At 50.7% G+C, this 18,716-nt stretch overlaps 2 protein-coding genes across 2 annotated transcripts; both read right to left on the reverse strand.

Annotated features, from left to right (window-relative positions):
- Positions 1-2,087: 2,087 nt before the first annotated feature.
- LOC135382279 (Y-box factor homolog) lies at positions 2,088-2,534 on the reverse strand. Its single transcript, XM_064612585.1, has one exon. It carries the CDS (start codon positions 2,532-2,534, stop codon positions 2,088-2,090), a length of 447 nt encoding a protein of 148 aa, XP_064468655.1.
- Positions 2,535-4,650: 2,116 nt separating this feature from the next.
- LOC135382438 (uncharacterized) lies at positions 4,651-5,280 on the reverse strand. The gene has a single exon (XM_064612593.1). It carries the CDS (start codon positions 5,278-5,280, stop codon positions 4,651-4,653), a length of 630 nt encoding a protein of 209 aa, XP_064468663.1.
- Between the last annotated feature and the right edge of the window lie 13,436 nt (positions 5,281-18,716).

The following is an 18,716-nucleotide window of genomic DNA, read 5'->3' on the forward strand; positions in this document are numbered from 1 at the left end:
CTTCTGAAACGGCGTTCTATTCGTCTTCGAATGGCCCTCAGCTTTTCCTGTTCGATATCTACCGTGTGCATTCCCTATGGGGGTGTAACCACACTCGTTGTAGCGTTGACCTGTTCTGCTATCAGGCCGCCAATGCCATCTTTACATCTGCCACTCTACATGCCTTTTCCTCGACTGCTGTTGTAAACTGTCGCCAGTTCGTCAATACCACTTTTCGCTTTGCGTGTGAATGGCGAAAGAACGCATGACTAATGAGTATGGGGACGTGGTCGCTACCCATAGATTCCAAATCGGTCATTCAAGTTAAGTGTCTTACAATATACGCCAATGAAAATTTAACGTCTATGCAACTGGAATGTTCTTGGCCTCGGAAATATGTAGGAGAACAGTGGTTCAGCGTCAAGGTGCTGAATTCTTCTGCAAGATTGCTAAGAGGCTGACCTCTCATATCAGTGTGCTGACTGCCCCAGCTGACATGGCACCCATTAAAGTCCCAGCGGATTATGAAAGGGCAAGGAACGCAGGCAAACAGCTCTCGCCCCGAACCATTCTTATCAAAGAGGACGCAAGCACTCACGATTGTGAGATCTTGATCCTGGAGGCGGATGCGGCATGCAACAAATTCAAATGATTAGACTATAGAGGAACAGAGCTATACATTGGGCAGGTCTTTTCTCACACACAAGACTTCCAGTCTTGGCTGACGCGGGTTCGAATCCAGGCGCCGGCTGTGCTGTCTGGGTGTTTTCTCTGTCCCCCGAATTTCCTGTTGAGATGACCCAACACTTGCTAGTAGCAAGAATGATAAGGTATTTAATGAAATATAGCAGCAGACAGAGATGAACGGAAGCAGCCGCTTCCGAGGAAGACCAAAAGCAAAAACAGAACTACGTGCACGCACGCACCTCTTCTTCGCGGCTACTACATCCCTCCCTCTTCAGCTGTAGCCATAGCGTTGCGGACTCTTCCGTGTGCGGGTGGGATAACGCCGGACAGCATTGTCTCCGGATCCAGTTACGTACGGTGGTGATCGATGGCCGATGGATGGCACCACCATCCCTCGGGTGGTTCTCGTTCACAGGCTCCCTGGATGCGTGTGCCTCCAGAAAATGTAATGGCGGAGGTAACCGTTCACGCAGTCGATAAACGCCAATGAGAATTGCCTGGCCCTATTAATCGCCGGAAGAGCGATTAATAAGACAATGCTCTTTTCTTAGCTGGGTCTTGTACCTCGTTGGCTTCGAATAAAAATTCCAACCTCTCCCGCCATTAGGTCCAGTTGGAGCCAGGTACAAACTCTCCAAGCGTTGCTGAATTCATGCTTGAATCGGCTGCGTAGGTTTCTCGTCGCCAGTATCACAACTTGGAGTTTATTACAGAAAATGTACCTGACTAGAACATAGCGTGTTCACCCGAACAGCGCTCAACCAACATTACTCACGCGCACAGATGGTTCTCTTCACTGCCCATGACCATGGGTTTGGAGCCTAACATATACTCTGGAGCCAGACGGGACGCGACACGCTAGAGCTCCAGCTTGTGGGGTTGTTGCTGCACTGGCCGTCGTAGAATGCCTCGGTCGGGTAGTTTATGTTGCGAGTTCGTACTAGCCCGTCTCCGCCAGGAGAAAGTGCCACCACAAGCAAGGGCCCAGGTGCCCCTTGATTTACCAGATGATACCAAGAGCACCAGACTGTCGGATGCAGTGCACAGTAGACGATGAGCTGAAGGTACTTCCACAATGTATTCTAGTTGCCACTTCATTTCTGGGATCCTCGTCCGGCTATAGCGTCGTTTCTTGCGAACAGTCTCTTTGGTCTCGACGACCTTTCCTCCCGATGATTGGTTTCTACTGAGAGCATGGTCATTCCTGCCAACGACGGCCCATCCACCTCCCTTCTGCCTCGACAAAACCGACCGAGGTCTTGGACGCGGTCTATATGACGGCCTCCTCAAGGATCCCGTCGTCATATCCTGTAGATGTGGCTCGTTATCCCTATAGCTCTCTATGTCGTCATCTTCGCTCCTTGATCGTCTGGGATGACGCCCCAAGTACTTTCCATAGTACATCCTTGGTGGTCCTCGTTCTATACTTGTTGGTCTCTGATGTCGTCATACTTTTCGTACTCATACGTCCTGCGAAGGTCATCTTGAAGGGTGTTCCGTGGTAGACCTCTAAGACAACGGTAGAACCCATGGTTAGAAGATCTCGGTAAGGATCCTCGACGCTGCGGTAGGAAACGCCTGGTGTCGGGAAGGCATTCCGTCTCCTGTGGGGGTGGCCCTCTGCGGGACATCAAGCGATGTGGTCTGGGGAACCAGCGTCCACCAAAACGACGCCGGCCTGTAGCACACGGATTTCCTGGAACGGCTTCTCTATCAGGCACAGTCACGTTGGCCGCTTCGCGAACTTTCTCTCCAAGAACGACGTTAAGCTTGACCACCCCTCTCTCACCTACGCTGCGCATTACTCTTTGTGGGTTGTTGTGAGTGATGTCCGTCTGATGAACGAAGACGTCATCGTGGGGTGTCATTCCGGTTGATGAATCCATAGCCGTTCTTCACTTGAACCATTTGACAGTTCCGAGCACACGGTCGGCGAGCACAGGCTTCTTGATCGTGTCGCTCATGTCATGTCGTTTCGGGGCTCCACGCTTAAGGCGGTGTCCCATAGTCTCGATTTGAGCAGCAGCAGCAGAGCAACAGCAGCGGAGCAGCAGAGCTGCAGTGACACGAGCGGTCCCATAGCACTGGGCGAGAGCAGCAGCGCTGCCGAGCTGCAGAAATTCCCTGCTGCTCCCGTATCCGAATTTTTGATTACTGTGTTGCCCTGTTGCTCTGCAGCCTGAGCAGCCGGTCTCGCAAGCTAGGTTGGTTGGTATTGTTTTCGTTCGACAGTGTTTAGGGTTAGCAGGGTGGTGAGTGACGGCAGAAGGTTTGTGTCTGGTTGTTCTGTGATTTGTTTCTGAAGACCTGTGCACGCTTGTGATTGCCAGTAGTTTGGAGCGAGTGTTCAATCACTGGACTGCGTGAAGTGCGCTTTCAGGACATAACTCGATCAGTTCATAAAGTTCAATAAAGTGTTCGACCTAACCTACGTTGTGCGTATGTTGTGTACCAGAGTTGTAGCTAACATGTTCGCTTGTTTTCTGGAAAGTACCTGACAACCTGATACCTTGACCTGATAACGTACAAGCAAATTACTTTCACGTCCATGATGTGTGAAAACCATACAGACCACATTTCTTGTGAGGGTCGACGACTTGCGAGCTAGGTTGTTGTAAATTAAACTGACCATTGAAAAGGGTTAGATAGAGAAAGACAATGTTCAGACAACAAAAAAAGTTCGATAGAGATAGATAAGAACCCATTCCTTGTGAAAACAGGCAGAAAGCAGTGAATAGCAGAAGGGGCCTTTGTTTTCGTTAGACAATTTTATTTCACTAAGAGCAACGTACGCATTTGGCAGTCACAGTAAATCAAAATACCAAATATTAGTAACGAGGCGATATTTATACGACAAAATCCCGTAGAAGAATCTCCACACAACACAGCAAGGACTGTTCTGCGCAGCAGCGGGACGAACCTACGTTGAATGTCGCGAAACTGACTACACATCAACGAAGAGTCAATCAGGTAATACGAGGCTCAGACCACCACCACACTCATCTCAAAGTCCACTTATGAGCTACAAATCCACAATATATCTCTCACACAAACGCCTTCCACCTAGCGTTCCTAGGTGTGTGTACTAAAAGGCTTAGCTGCTGCGTACGCCTTCGGAATGTGCGAAATGTAAACAATGCCGCAGTTGCCAACACGTTTTGTGTTTCCTAATCCGCTGCTGCCGCTAATTCAAAACGAAGCTATGGGACGCCTCCAGCAGCAGAGCAGCAGCAGCAGCAGAAAGCTGATCTGCTGCCATGTTGCCGTGTTGCTGTGTGTAGCTATGGGACCCGGCCCTTAGCCCTTTGCTGCTGTCCCTTCTGTACAGCAGCAGGTACTGGGAGGGTCTCAGAAGGAAGCTGATCGAACTTGAGCTTAGCCCTTTGTGCTTCCGACATAACGAGGGACGTGCTATTGACACGTTGAGAGAGGAAGATGTAGAAGGTCGTGAAGAGTCGGTACTCGGAGTCTATGTCAGCTCGGAAGGCGTAGCTTTCAGACTAAGTTTCAGCAGCTTCTCGGCAGGTGACAGCACAGCGGAGCACAGGCCCACAGAGTGCTCCTTCGAGCCACACACAATGCAGCTTATCTCGGACCATCAGTTCCTGCAGAGAGCCACGGCAGAAGGTGTGCGTACAGAAGATTCCTGAAGATGCGCCGAGTGAGCTTGTGCAGATTCTTTGACAGACCGTCCTAGGAGGCGTTCCCTGTAGTCAATTTCCTTCTCAAAAGCTGCAGCTCGCGAGAGTCAGATCCGGTTGGTTGTATGGTATGACCTTTTGCACGATGGACTGCGATGGATGGTCTGCGATGCACTATGGCGGTAAAATTCAAGCTCGAGATCGTGTGGCAGCTTTCTTGAGTAGCGCTGTTTTAAGGACAATGGCGTAAGAGCTTTTAAAGACCGAGAGGCTCTTTGCGACCGACCGAGACCGCGAAAGACCGAGTTGCGCATCCGTACGATAAGGGTATCGTAGAGCTGCCTTAGCTTCCCCACGTTGTCACAAACCGGGTGGTCGGCAATGGTCGGCAAGTGGCTAGATGTTCGGAGACTAATTTATCCCTGTTTCCAAACTGATTCTTGAGAATCTTAAGCGCTGCGGGATAGTTGTCGTTAGTCAGATCCAAGCCCTTGATGGCCAACTCCGCCTTGCCCTTGACCAGCGAGCGGGGATACTGGAACCTCAGTACGTTCGATAGATTCGGGTTATTGTGGACCGCTGCGTTGAACTGGTCCCAAAAGGACTGCCACGAGAACAGGTCTCCGATGGTGGGCTCAATACGTAATTTCGGTAGGCTCGCGGCATATGGCAAGCTGTGTCCCGAGGGTCCTCCACTCCGAGCAGGGGTGGTGGTCGAGCTTTCTCGTGGTCCGTTAAGATACCGCTGAGCGGCCAGTCGAGCCGTTGCAATTTCCTCCAAGTAGCGATCGCATTCAGCAGCCTCTGCTTCTATTTCGGCTTTGAGAACTGAAGCTTTCGTGTTAAGAACGTCAAATTTGACTCCTAGCTCTTCTCTTGATGGAGGGGAGCGCTGAAGAATCGAGCGTATCTCGTCCAGACGCATGGTAATTCTGGCATGAACTGGTGCCCGTTGCATACGAAGTCGGTCCATCGTGCATGCGTCTGATCAGTCTGAATCAGGAACTGAGCAGATTCTTCTTCCCGGGTTTCGGCACCAAGAAAAACTAAGAAATGCTAGCAACACTCTGACTCGCAGACTGGTGATGAAGATGTTTACTGGGCAAGCGATGAACATGGAATGAAAAGAAGCTCATGCGCAGGTGAATGCTTCTTCTTCTTCTTCTTCTTCTTCTTCTTCTTCTTCTTCTTCGTCTTCCTCCGCAGTGGCGCATAGCACGGGGCAATTGGCCACGGATCGTGACATGATGACCCAATTAATGACGGTTATGCGAAGCGATGAGAGGATGAGATGAATGAAATGACTGAATAAAAGATGGGCGGGGGAGCGGAATGTGACCTGACAATCCACCAAAAGACAAAATGGAAGATGCCGACATTGGAATATCCTGGGCACGGAATGGGACGGCTAGGAACATGGCGCGTTGGGATGAGTAGCGTGAACAGTGGAGGAAAAAGTGTTCAATGGTTTCGTCTTGCTGGCAATAAGGGCAAAGAGGAGAGACAGAGCGGCGAATTTTATGGAGGTAATAGTTCAGCTGAATTACGCGACAGCGAAAACGCGTGAGCAGAACCTCCATTCGCCGCGAACCACAAAGGAGAGGGTTCCAGCCAAACTCCAGGTGCGCTAGTTCAGGCCGCGCGCGGAGCTGCTGTTGGAGGGCAGCAGCTCTACGGGGGCTGTCAAACCTTTTGTACATTGCGTATAGAACCGTAGGGGTCAGGGGTAGAACAGTGAGGTGAGTACATGCGACGGCGGCACGCGCAAGAGAATCCGCGACTTCGTTAGCGGAAAGCCCACAGTGGCCGGGAACCCACGTCAGAAGAATTTCATGGATGAAGGAGGGAGAGAATGCGAGAAGCAGGTCACGTTCATGCGAGCTCCGGCCACTGTCTAATTTGGAGACGAGGGACAAAGAGTCGGTGAAGAAGCAGACTAGACTGTGCGAGGACGGCACAGCTTGGAGCGCCATCAGAAGAGCCAATAGCTCTGCAAAGTAGATCGTGATGTAGTCAGGGAGGCGGATGCTCCTGCGCACGCCCATGGATGGTATGAAGAAGCCAATGCCCGCTTTCTCGTTTACGACAGAGCCATCGGTGAAGATCGCAAGGTGAGAGGGGAGTGAACTAACGTGAGTGTCTAGGAGCGCGGAGAGCACTGCGGGGGGAGGTAGGCTGGATAGGCCAGATCGCGTGTTGCTGAAAGAGGCCAAGAAGTATAGGGCTCGCGTGGCCCGGCCCGCGGGGTAGGCAACATGAGCCGATAAGCTGTACGACGCGTCATACCAGATCCCTAAATATTTTAATTTGGGAACTTGAGGAAGAGCAGAGTTGCCGAGCAGCAATTCATACGAGACGGAAACCGGAGTTCGCCAAAGGAAAGAAAGGACTGCCGACTTTCCAGCGTTTATCGAGAGGCCGAGGGATAGAAGCCAAGAATTTAGCGTATCAAGGTACTGCTGGAGCAAGGCTTGCAGCGCGCGCGGAGACGATGACGACGCCAGAAAGGCAATATCATCTGCGTACACGAGGGTCACAATGTCAGGGTGAAGCGGCACGGAGCGTAAGAAGAGATTAAACAAGAGAGGCGAGAGGATACATCCCTGCGGGACGCCCCTGCACTGGCGATGCTGAGACGAGGAGTACGAGCCATCCGAGCAAACGAACATGCGGTTTGACAGAAAGCACTTAATCCAACGGCCGATGTAAGGAGGAAGAGCGAGGGAGTCCAGCGAGGAAAAAAGCAAAGACAGCTCGACAGAGTCGAACGCCTTCGCGACGTCCAGTGTGACTAAAGCAGTATACTCAGAGAGGAGCGTCGCCTTCGAGAGGTGGTTGTTGATGGTCACGTGGGCTATCCAGATAGAGCTCCGCGGACGAAAGCCGATCTGAACCGGCGAAAGCACATCGTGCACAGTCACAAACCGCATGAGGCGATCAAAAACGACGCGCTCAGCCATTTTCGCGAAGAGAGATGTTAGCGCAATAGGTCGCAGGTTGTCCAAGGTGCAGTCTTTCTTGGGATCCTTACGAATGAGCGTAATCCTTGATAGTTTCCATATGGGTGGGATCCAGCACTGACGGAGCGACGTCTCCACCAGAGAGATCAGCAGGGATGGATAGGTGTTCCACAACAGTTTCAACATGCGGACAGAAACCCGGTCTGGACCCGGCGCCGAGGATGCAGGCAGATTGCGAACGTGCGAGTCAAGCTCATCGAAGCTGACTGGGGCAAACTGAGCGTCATCAAAACTGCCACTGGGAGCATCAGGTAGAGGCAAAGCGTTCGTGAAGCGCACTGCGCTGCAGCAGATTAAGAATGTCAGAGGGGATAGACAGACGATGAAACGACTCTGCGGAGGATCTGGTTCTCCGGAGAAGGCGGTATAGGGAGCGCCGGCGAGCGGGCTGCGAAACAGTCGAGTGAAAGGAGGAAAGAAAAGTTTCTTTCGCCATACCAATGACTTGCTTAAAAGACGAACGGCGGGACCGGTACAGAGACCAGTTGCCGGGGCGATCGATTACAGCTGTACTGTTTCCAGGCAGCCTTTCTGAGGCGGAGAGCGCGCGTGCAATCGTCATTCCACCAGCGCGGGAAAGTAGAACGCGGTCTTTTTGGAACAGAGAAAGAGGACATCGCAATGGACTCGTCGATGACCGAGAGAAGTTCTATACCGGAAGGCGGTGAGTCCACGGCGAGATCCTCCAGGTGGGCAGCCAAGAACGTGGCGGCCCTCAGGTGGTTGATAAAGATAGAGGAGGAGAAGCTCGGGCCTGAAAGAGCCAGAGGGGTATGGCAGATGAAGTAGAGCGGAATGTGATCACTGCAGTAGCCGTAGTCGAGAGGGGACCAGGAGGAGACTGAGCATCTCCCCCGACGACAAGGTTAGGTCTATGGCGGACTGATGGCTTCCTCTGAAAAATGTGGGCGAGCCAGAATTTGCTACTGAGAAGCTCCTACGTACGAGCCAGGAGAAGAGACGATTGCCGCGAGAATCGGTACATGCGCCCCAGGACTGGTGATGGGAATTAAGGTCACCAGCAACTAGACAGTCACTGGAGCACCGGAGCAGACAATGATCCAGTACGATCGTTGCTGAAGGCACACATCCTCTGGGCAAGTACACGTTCAACAGGTATGCAGGCGGACCCTGAGAGGCCGCAATGGAAATAACGAGCACCTCTGCTATATGACTGTTATAGGTATAAGCTACCCCACAGCGAATCGGCAGAGAGCTTCGAACGAGCGTTAGCAAACCACCACCTCGAGAGGAGCCGGAACAACGATCCAGACGAAATACACGAAAGCCAGGAATAATAAAATTGTCGTTAGGCCGAAGCCAGGATTCCTGTAGCAGGACAATATCAGGAGAATTGGAGGCAATAAGAAGGTGCAAGTCAACTAGAGACGATAACACGCTACGGCAGTTCCACTGAATAACGCTAAGGCTGAGAGTCATTGACAATTGTTGTTTGGACTAGCTGGGTCAGAATATACTCAGGCTTCCCTGCCTTATCCCTGCGTTTCCGCCTCTTTCGTCTTCTACACGATGGAGAAAGCTGACCTGCAAGACCTTCAGCCGAAGGCGAGGGGCCTGCAAGGTCCATTTCGGAGTCGGTAGAAAGAAGAGATGAAGCATCAGGAAACGGCCTATCCGGCAACTGCACGCTGGTGCAGGCTACACCGGATGCGCCTTCCTGCGGACGAGGTTCGTCAGCAGCCGGCGCCACCGAAGTCGACTGCAAGGCAGTAGCGATGGCAGTGGCGGGTATGAGAGAGCTGAAGAACTTTTCCAGCGCCTGCGTGACACAAGTCTTGATTAGATCAATGAGCAAGGACTGATTAAGGGCTACTGGGACAGTGCCAGCGGTGCTGGCTGCGGACGCGTAGGATGCGCCGCCCCCAGATACCACGCGTATGGCATCCTGCCTTGAGCAATGCCGCTGGTCCATAACAGACAAGAGGCATTGCTCGGACTCTCTAGCCGGGCATGAAGGAGAATCCGCAAAATGTGATTGGTGGCACTGACAGCAGGTGACCGTTGGGGACGTACAGTCGGGTTCACCGTGCTCACCTCCACACTTTCGACACGGAGCCTTGGAGCGACAACTACGAACGCCGTGACCGAAGCGATAGCAATTGGTACACTGACGCGGGCGCGAAGTAAAAGAGAACACGGGAAAGATAAGAGGCCATACTTTGATCTCCGCAGGAAGCGTAAAGCTAGCAAATGAGACGATGACTGTGGGCAAGGAAATGCGCTGCCCCCCGTCTACTTGAGAACAACGCTGCACGGAGATGGCATGCACAGAGGAGAAGGAGTCCAAAAGGTCTCCAACCGCAAGTGAGGTGTCCACGCCGCGAATGACGCCCTTAACCGAGACAAGATGAGAGGGGATGAACGACTTCACCGCAGAGGACCCTAAGTGGGAGCACGACAGGAAGTAGACGGCAACATGAAGGCTTTCTGTACGGATCAAGACGCCGCCCGATGAGTAAGGCTTGACCTCAGTCACATCGCGGTATGATGATGAGATTGCTTCCATTTGCGAGTGCAGAAGCCTAGGGTTTCCCAGTCGGACCCTCGAACCATCGGTGGGGACCAAGGCCACTGGGATAGAGTGGACGCCAGCTGTCTTCAAGATGGCCACATCTTGTTCGGACGCAAAGGTCCGCGATGCTGTCCACGAACCGTCAAGACCGCCCACAAGGGGCGTTGCCATACCTGCAGCCTTCGCTGCTTTCACAGACAACTCCCCGCAAGTCCAAGGGGAGAAGTAGGCACACACAAGAAGAAACGTAGCCCCTGCACACTCCTGCTCCTGCTCCTGCACACGGAGATGAACGTGCAACCTACACTTCGCCCTTTACTTTTCGCAACACCAGTATTCACTTGGAGGAGTACGTTGCTGCCTGCTATTTGACAAGTTACACTCTGACCTTCACATACGCCGGTCATGAAGACATTGGAAATGTGTTCGACGCTGTAGCTTTTCCTCCCACTTGCCGAACGACCTCCACGGCACATTTTGGCGATATGCCCACCCTTACCACAAGCATGGCAGTTTTCATATTTGAACCTACATTTTTGCGGGTCATGATTTAAATTTCCGCAGCGAAAACATTCAGTTCTACTCTCCAGCTTGTGCACCGCTTCGGCAAAGTTTAGGTCTCTTGATTGAGCTTCCGCCGTCAGCTCCTTTTCTAGTACCAATCTGGCACGAACGCGTTGGTCTCGCAGCATCTGTAAGCAAGCACGAACATCCGTTTTAGTTTCATATGCACAGTGAGCGTTGATGGCCGAAAGGCGTTGCACGAAATCCTTTACTGGCTTCGTATCACCTTGATTTGTCGAGAAAAGCTTGAGGCGTACAAACTCCTTAAACCTTTTGGGAATATAGTGAACAGAAAGTCTGCTGGTCAGCTCTGAATATGCAACGGTCAAAACGTCGTGAGGTTGAAGAACGTTGTACAAAGCAGGGTCTCGAACCAAACCGAACCCGAACCCGAACCGAAAACCGTACCCGAACCGTTATTTTTGCTGGAACCGAACCCGAACCCAAACCGAAATTTTCATGACACTGTTGAACCCGAACCGGAACAGAACCGTAAAAAATAATAGCGGTAACCGGTTCGCAACAAAACGGTTCGGACCATGACCTACTACTATACTAGAGACCTGGACAGCCGCAATGCTCCCAGCACCGGGGTAGTAGTTCTGGCAATCGCCGCTTGGCTATGGGATTTGGCGCTAGCTCGCACTATTCGTTACCACGTGACTTGTCGAAACCGCGGCGATGTATGGTAGGCTGTGTTGACAACGACGAAGCAGTATAAGAGAGATAATAGCGCGTGCTTAGCAACAGCCTGTGTATCCATGCGTAGCAGACTAAAGGCGGTGGCAAGGGTGATTCTCTCTCCCCAATAATGCTATGTGGCGCTTGCAGCGGTCACTAACATAACTAACCCGTGACCCGTCTCTCCCATAGGGGATCGCCAGCTGTCCAGGTCTCTAGTATAGAGTAGGTCGTGGTTCGGACATAAAAGAAGTCAGCATAAGAGTTCCTCTCTATCCCCGAACGAAGACACATTGGTATCATCATCACGCGCCTATATCATAAATTTCAGAAATGTTCACCTAGCAGTCAGACGACGACGTATAGTAAGTATACTTTCAGCGTCTTTTTAACATGTTGAAGCGCAGTTGTCCTTGTGAGTGCCGCGGCTAGCGCCCCACGCGCGGTGCGGCGTCTGCTCTTCTGCCACGCGGACGAATGAAACACGAATGGAGTAGGCCAGTTATATAGCTCTACAGGACGAATATGTGATCAAATAAGCGCCCAAGATTTCCCTTTACACGTGAGCAGTACAAATTAAACAAGTCAGAAACATGAGAAGTGGAGAAGGAGCGTACGCAGAACGGTGCCTGTTTGATTGGTCGTGGTCTGAAAAGTAAATGTGGTTCTGCTTATTGGTAGCGCAGTTGTGTCGTGACACATTGGCGTTGTGTTGTGGACTAACTAGTACACTGCTGTGAGCTCGGACAGAGTAAGGCTGGCAGGCTTATTTTCGACATGCTTCAGTACGGTTTCAGATCGATTCACGAAGGCGATTGCGAAGGCAGTGTGCCGGCATGTACTGTCGTCTATGTTACGCTGTCCATCTTATTAGGCTTCTTTCAAGTGTATCTTGCTGGCACTGTGCGTGTGAAAAAAGAGATTTTGGGAACAGAAAGTAGCAGGACTACACCGCTTCAACAGCGTGAACTCTAGTTGCAATAAGTGTTCATCCATTTCTCATTTCTCTCGCTAAAGGGCTACCGCACCGCTAGAGACGTCAATGCAGACAACAGCAGTAAGCTATTAGCCACGCATTTCCTGATAAAAGCAGTTTTAGGGAAAATATAAAACGGAAGCGTTGAACCGGTTCGCGAACCGGTTCGGGGCCTGCGAACCGGTTTGCGAACCGGTTCGATTTCTGGTGTGGCCGAACCGGAACTGAACCGGAACGAAATCAAAACAACGCGAACCCGAACCCGAACCGAACCCGCATTTTTTGCGGTTCGACACCCTGGTACAAAGGTTTGAAAACCTCGGGAGTCAGAGACGTTATTAACAGGCTGCATTTGTCCGCGTCTTCGGTGACCCTAGCCACCCGAAGAGCTGCTTCAAAGCTTACTTGGTACATTCTTCTTTCGAAGGATCGAACACTCCCGGGCTGCGAAACCTCCGAGTGCTGTCTCCAACAGCCACTGTTTGCTGGGTTAGTGCCGGTGGAGTCGTCATCCTCGTCGCCAGTTGAGATGACCCAAGACTTGCTAGTAGCAAGAATGAGAAGGCATTTAATGAAACATAGCATCAGACAGAGGTAAACGGAATCAGCCTCTTCCGAGGAAAACCAAAAGCAAGAACAGAACTACATGCACGCATGCACCTCTTCTTCTTCGCGGCTACTACACCTGTGAAGCCGGCCCAGGACGCACGGTCAAACTTGCGATAGTCGTGACGTCGCCCGTCTGAGCGTGGCCGACTACGGAAAGCAGTTCCATCACCACCACCCGGCTTGGGCCGTGGTCTTTGCGAGTTATATATCACGTAGTTGTACGTTGTACAGTCTAAAAGACATTGCTAGACGAGGCTCACTGAGTGCGAGGACAGGAAATCTATTGGCGCATTCCATTGGCAGAGCTGGGTCAAAGTTTTACCCCGGGATGGGGCAAAAACTGTTCCATTGACAGAACGAGACATGCGTTGAATGTTCCATTGGTAGAGCAGGTGCAAAAAAAATTTGCTCCAACCCAAGCAGCAAAATGTACTGAAAGCCGAGTGCAATAGGGGTGGACGGGTAGGTGGAAGGCCTTGAAGAGACTCGTGAAACTAAAGAACATTGATAAGACACATACCGTCCACCCCTATTGCACTCGACTTTCAGTACATTGTGCTGCTTGGGAAGGAGCAATACTTTTTGACCTAGCGATTGCTTGAGCGCAACACGACAGAGAAGAGGAGGCATGCGCGCGGTAAGATCAAGAAAAGATCTTCCCGGAACAGCACCGCAAGCGCTACTGCCCCGACGACCTTGTTATCGGCCGCGCGTTCAAAGACGCGGCCCACCCAGGGGCGGACCGCGTTATCAAGGGGCCCTTCTCCAAATATGAAGGACCGGCTCCCTTTCGCCTCGTATTGTGAACTGTAGGATGGGACAAGCGCCCTTTCGCCTCCCTCCACCGCGAAAGATCCTGGCCCAAAGGCGAAAGATCAATACGCGGATTTGAAGGGAGACCAGAGTAGAAGTGAAGAGTGAAGAGACCAAGGCCGTGATGTTTGAGCTTTCTTTTCTTTTTCTTTTTACTCGTGTGTCGCGCAGTCTCTTGAACAGTGGAAATAACGGTGCGTCCCGCTGTGTGTCATTATATTGTGCGATTCCAAAGCCGTTTACTGAACTCCACGTGACCAAAGCAAACCCGAGAAAGCACGCGGGTCACGCGCCATGCACGAGCGCGCATCGTACCTTGAGCGCTAGCATTCCATTGACAAAGCAAACCCGTGCGACCCCGCCGGGAGCTTGCACGAAACCCAACCCAGCGCGGGGCAAAAATTGCTCTCCCAATGGAATTCGCCATGTGTCTGTAGGTAGAATTTCTAAAATCACCGAGCTTAGCGTTGAGTCTGTTATATGTTGGCATTTGGGAAGACGACGACGACAATGTAGCAGAGCCGCACGGCTCGTGCATGTTTTCCAGGCGAAGATAGAAATGTTTGGTTGATGCGAGCACGATGCCTTGGCGCTACTAGCGCTACCCCTAAACTTTTACTTCCACCGTGCTTGCTGGGCGGTCTTGTCCCCTGTATGTTCCCATTGTGGCCAGAATGACATACACATTTTGTTCGTGAATGACGCTCCCGCAGAGCGCAGGCGCAACGGCTCGGCCATGCACAGTTTAAGCATATGCTGTCGCCGAGACAAGTGTATGCATGAAGAAAAGAAAAAGAAAAATTGCCTTGCCTTCGCTTCTCCTAAATAGAGGTATATAACGACGCTAGACAAAATATACGATTTTACAGCCATTAAGGTAGCCATCAAATTTCATACTGGTGGCAACCAAGCTTCCCCGTGGTGCTGCGTGGAAAAATTAAGAAAAAATGTGAAACATAAAGGTAAGCATACATTGTATACATACAAAAAACATGACGGTCACAGATAAGGTAAAGATGAAAATGAAATCATCGGCGGGCAGATCACAATGCAATAACGGTACACTACAGCCATAAGAATTTTCGTACATCTTTTTAACGCCATAAGTACAATGTCAGAAAGATTTTAAGAAAGTGATACTAAGAAGGAGAGCGTTCGATTTCCCAAAACGCGAACCTCAGGGGAACGCAGTATCTGCAGCCTTGTCTGTTCTTCAGCCTCTTTGGTCGTGAAAGCACACCTTTATTTTGTATGACCTATACTGGTACCACCGCCGGCTCGAAGCAACGCTGCTTGCTAGCATGCACTTGGACGGGAACCCCTCCCCCCGGGCCAACCACATGTGGCGGCGAGTGGACGAGGCCTAGACGGCAAGGCTCCCGCTCAACGCACTCCAGTGCTCTCACATCGCGATTCCGTTGCTCCATGTCCCGGTTTCATTGGCTATCGTAGAGCAGAGCTTCAGCAAATTCAGAATTTTGTTCCTGTCCCAACGCCAGCTCATCAAAGAGGAGCATGAGCTCGGGTTGCTACAGATCTGCTTTATTAACATTTTTTAGGCTAGTTTTGTTGAACACTACGAGAGCATGACAGCGTAACATTTTTGTGCTTCGTGTGAGATATGTGGCAAATTCAAGTATTGGGTAAAGGTGACCTAGTCAGAATAAAGAAAAGTGCATATTATTGAAGTAAACACCTGTGTAACGCTCTACTGTTAGAGTTTGCGCAGAGGTTTGCGACAGGGTTTCTGTATATGCGCACCTGCGACCATTATTACGTCGAATATTGCACGCGGAAAAACGCGGAATTTATAATATTCTACCACGGAATTTAGATATTTTTACCTTTGTTTGTACCGTCTTTCCGTGCTGGTTATCAGAGGAGAATGCGCGCTGAACTCTGATAATTCCCCTCCCTTTCGAGTTTCATTCCCCCTCCTATTTACACGTGCTCAAATGTACAGTCGGCTTTCCCACATGCGGAAGTGTCGGTAGGCTAAGCCCTCTTTAAATGTGATGTCTCACATTTTAGTCGCACTTTGATGCCCTCGGGAACAAAATTGGCTCGCTACAAAACCAAGACATTCACTTTAGGTTCCAAACATGGTCCCCCTAATTGTGAAACTGCAGTGGAAAATTACCTAAAGCGGGTATATTTTTATCTATAAGACTGTGAAATCACGATGGAGCGCGAATTCTATTTCTGTCCCATTGAGTACAATGTGTAAGATTTCAAACGCCGGGGGAACAAAAGCCTTTATAGATATACGGATAATTCCTTTTCGGCATTATTCCTTGTATATAGATCTCACAGGATCCAGTGGCGAACCAGTGAAAAGTGTCGGCGTTCTCCGTCAAAATGAAATTATACGTTTCTTATGCATTGCGTCTATGGGTGTAATGCAGGCGAAGCACGCTTTAAGTTTTTGTCCGTGAATCTTGGGCATGAAATGTTGTGAATAAAATCCAATTGGCCCCAGGACGAAAGGGCCGTGGAGAACGTGGTTCATCCGCGCTCGCCCCGTAGAAAATACATCGTAAGTGTCTTAGCACACCGCCGAAATATTACGAGCTACGACTTCAATTACTTCGGAAAACACCAGAATGCGAGGCGTATTTTTTCGTATCTATAATTAATTAAGAGATATTTAATGATTTTTGGCAGGCATTAATGCCATTTACCATGGGCAACTGACTCTGAACATGCACCTTTTCATCTTAAGACATGAACCAAGCAGCCAAAATCTGCACGTCTGGTATGGTCGTGTCTGATTCTGCGAACAATGCCCTTGCACTCGTGGATTTTATAAGAAGGAGACATTAATCAAACATCGACGGTTGTGTAGGAACCGTAAAGGAGGAAGGAAGGGCTCGAAAAAACAAAAATATGTCAGGAGGAGTAGAAGTAAGGCCTACAATCCGTGAGATACATATCCGCATAAAAAGTACGAGTGGAGTGCGCAATCCTGGTGCGCAAGAGAGCTTTCAATCCCGCGGGTCAGAAAAGCTGCTTCACCGGCTGCCAGTAGCTCCTGTTCCCACGCTGTTGATGTGAAGCTACTTCCACATTAGGATAGGCATAGGCTACGACCTCGTTACTACTATTGCCCCGAACAACCCCTACGACAGCCTCAAATCCACTCTTCTGAAAAAAACTACATCTTCTGAGCGCTCACGTCTACAGCAACTTCTCTCCGCTCAAGAGCTCGGCGACAGTCGTCCTACCATACTGCTTTTACGGCGTCAGATGAAGCAGCTTCTCGGAGACAGCGCACCAACTGCCGAGACAGTTTCCTCCGAGAGCTGTTTTCTTCAGTGACCTCCACGTAATAGCGTCGAATCTTGCCATCGACGAGCTAGCTGCCCTTGCTGACGCTGGCATGGAAGTTGCCACACCTTCATCCGTGAACGTCAACGCTGTTCATAGGCCTCACGCAGCTGCCATCGATCACCTTGCTGCACCTGAACTGTCGCCTCGACTCGTCTGTGTGGATGACATTGCCCAGTAGGTCAGCAGCCTCACTCACCTTGTGGCGGCCCTTGCCACCCGCAGCCACTCGCCCAGTCCATCTCGTCCTCGTCTAAGATCAAGTTTCCGTTCTGCTCGTCGTCCTCGATCCAGGAGCGCGCCGCGCAGTCTAAGGGGAATGACCTATACTGGTACCACCGCCGGCTCGAAGCAACGCTGCTTGCTAGCATGCACTTGGACGGGAACCCCTCCCCCCGGGCCAACCACATGTGGCGGCGAGTGGACGAGGCCTAGACGGCAAGGCCCCCGCTCAACGCACTCCAGTGCTCTCACATCGCGATTCCGTTGCTCCATGTCCCGGTTTCATTGGCTATCGTAGAGCAGAGCTTCAGCAAATTCAGAATTTTGTTCCTGTCCCAACGCCAGCTCATCAAAGAGGAGCATGAGCTCGGGTTGCTACAGATCTGCTTTATTAACATTCTTTAGGCTAGTTTTGTTGAACACTATGAGAGCATGACAGCGTAACATTTTTGTGCTTCGTGTGAGATATGTGGCAAATTCAAGTATTGGGTAAAGGTGACCTAGTCAGAATAAAGAAAAGTGCATATTATTGAAGTAAACACCTGTGTAACGCTCTACTGTTAGAGTTTGCGCAGAGGTTTGCGACAGGGTTTCTGTATATGCGCACCTGCGACCATTATTACGTCGAATATTGCACGCGGAAAAACGCGGAATTTATAATATTCTACCACGGAATTTAGATATTTTTACAGTGGAAAACTAGAATTCTTGGAATTCCTAGACACTCCATGACGACATTATAGAGGTCTAGTATATTGGTGACACGTGGCACGGAAGCCTCAAAGAAGCCATGAATAGTCCTCCATATACGGAGACCTAGTCGAAGCTTGGTAGGGAAAGCGGACTCTGGATTTTGATAGTTGCCATGCTTTAGCCGTTTGTCATCCAATGCATGCTGGAGGCACCGTAGAGCAGAATGAAACCTCAGGAAGTTCAAATAAGAGTGGCCAGGGAAATAACTGGGGCGAGGTGTTCTGAAGCGATATGGCATCAAATACCTCAGCGCTGATGCTATAGTACACGCTTCACGTGCACTATGTGGAACATGCCTGACGTTATGGTTGTTTCAAAGCGCAGGGCCTCCAAAGCTTTTCTGTTTGTCGCCTTCTGGAAATGTAATGATGCCTGTTTGACTGTTATTGAAAACAGGCCCCTGCCTCTCCAGTTCCGCTACGCTACAACCCGGACCCCGTTACGCAACAGGGTTCCTAAATGGAAATATACTTCACGCCCAGGGCCGGCGAGAGGGGGTGCAGCCGAGGATTGCGCCCTGAGGCCCGCACGTCCCAAGGCACGTCGTAATCATATAAAGAAGAAATACTTAAACTATGTTATCGAGACGTGAGGAGAGGGCCCGGGCATGACCCGTCCGGGGCCCGTAATTTTTCTCGCCGGCCCTGTTCATGCCTCCAAGTCACGAAAGCGAGAGGTCCTAGAAGATCAATGGGCTGTGGCTAAGGGACGGAAATGGTTTTAGGGAACATACATTGCATTAAGAGACTAGCACCTGAAGGAAGACGCCCGAGCTACAAGCAGGTAATTCAGCGTTTTGGAGGCGACATATAGTCCGTGGCATGCATACCAGGGACGCAGGATGCTCCTGCATAAGGGAAGCATTCTGCTGGCTCGCAATATGTCATGTGTGGAGAACGATACATGGTTCA

Source organism: Ornithodoros turicata, chromosome 1, assembly GCF_037126465.1.
Source record: "Ornithodoros turicata isolate Travis chromosome 1, ASM3712646v1, whole genome shotgun sequence".
Taxonomy (NCBI): Eukaryota; Metazoa; Arthropoda; class Arachnida; order Ixodida; family Argasidae; genus Ornithodoros; species Ornithodoros turicata.

What these genes read in the sequence shown, in the direction of transcription:
- LOC135382279 (XM_064612585.1), bottom strand. Translation starts at nt 2,534, where the DNA reads ATGACACCCCACGATGACGTCTTCGTTCATCAGACGGACATCACTCAC.
- LOC135382438 (XM_064612593.1), bottom strand. Translation starts at nt 5,280, where the DNA reads ATGGACCGACTTCGTATGCAACGGGCACCAGTTCATGCCAGAATTACC.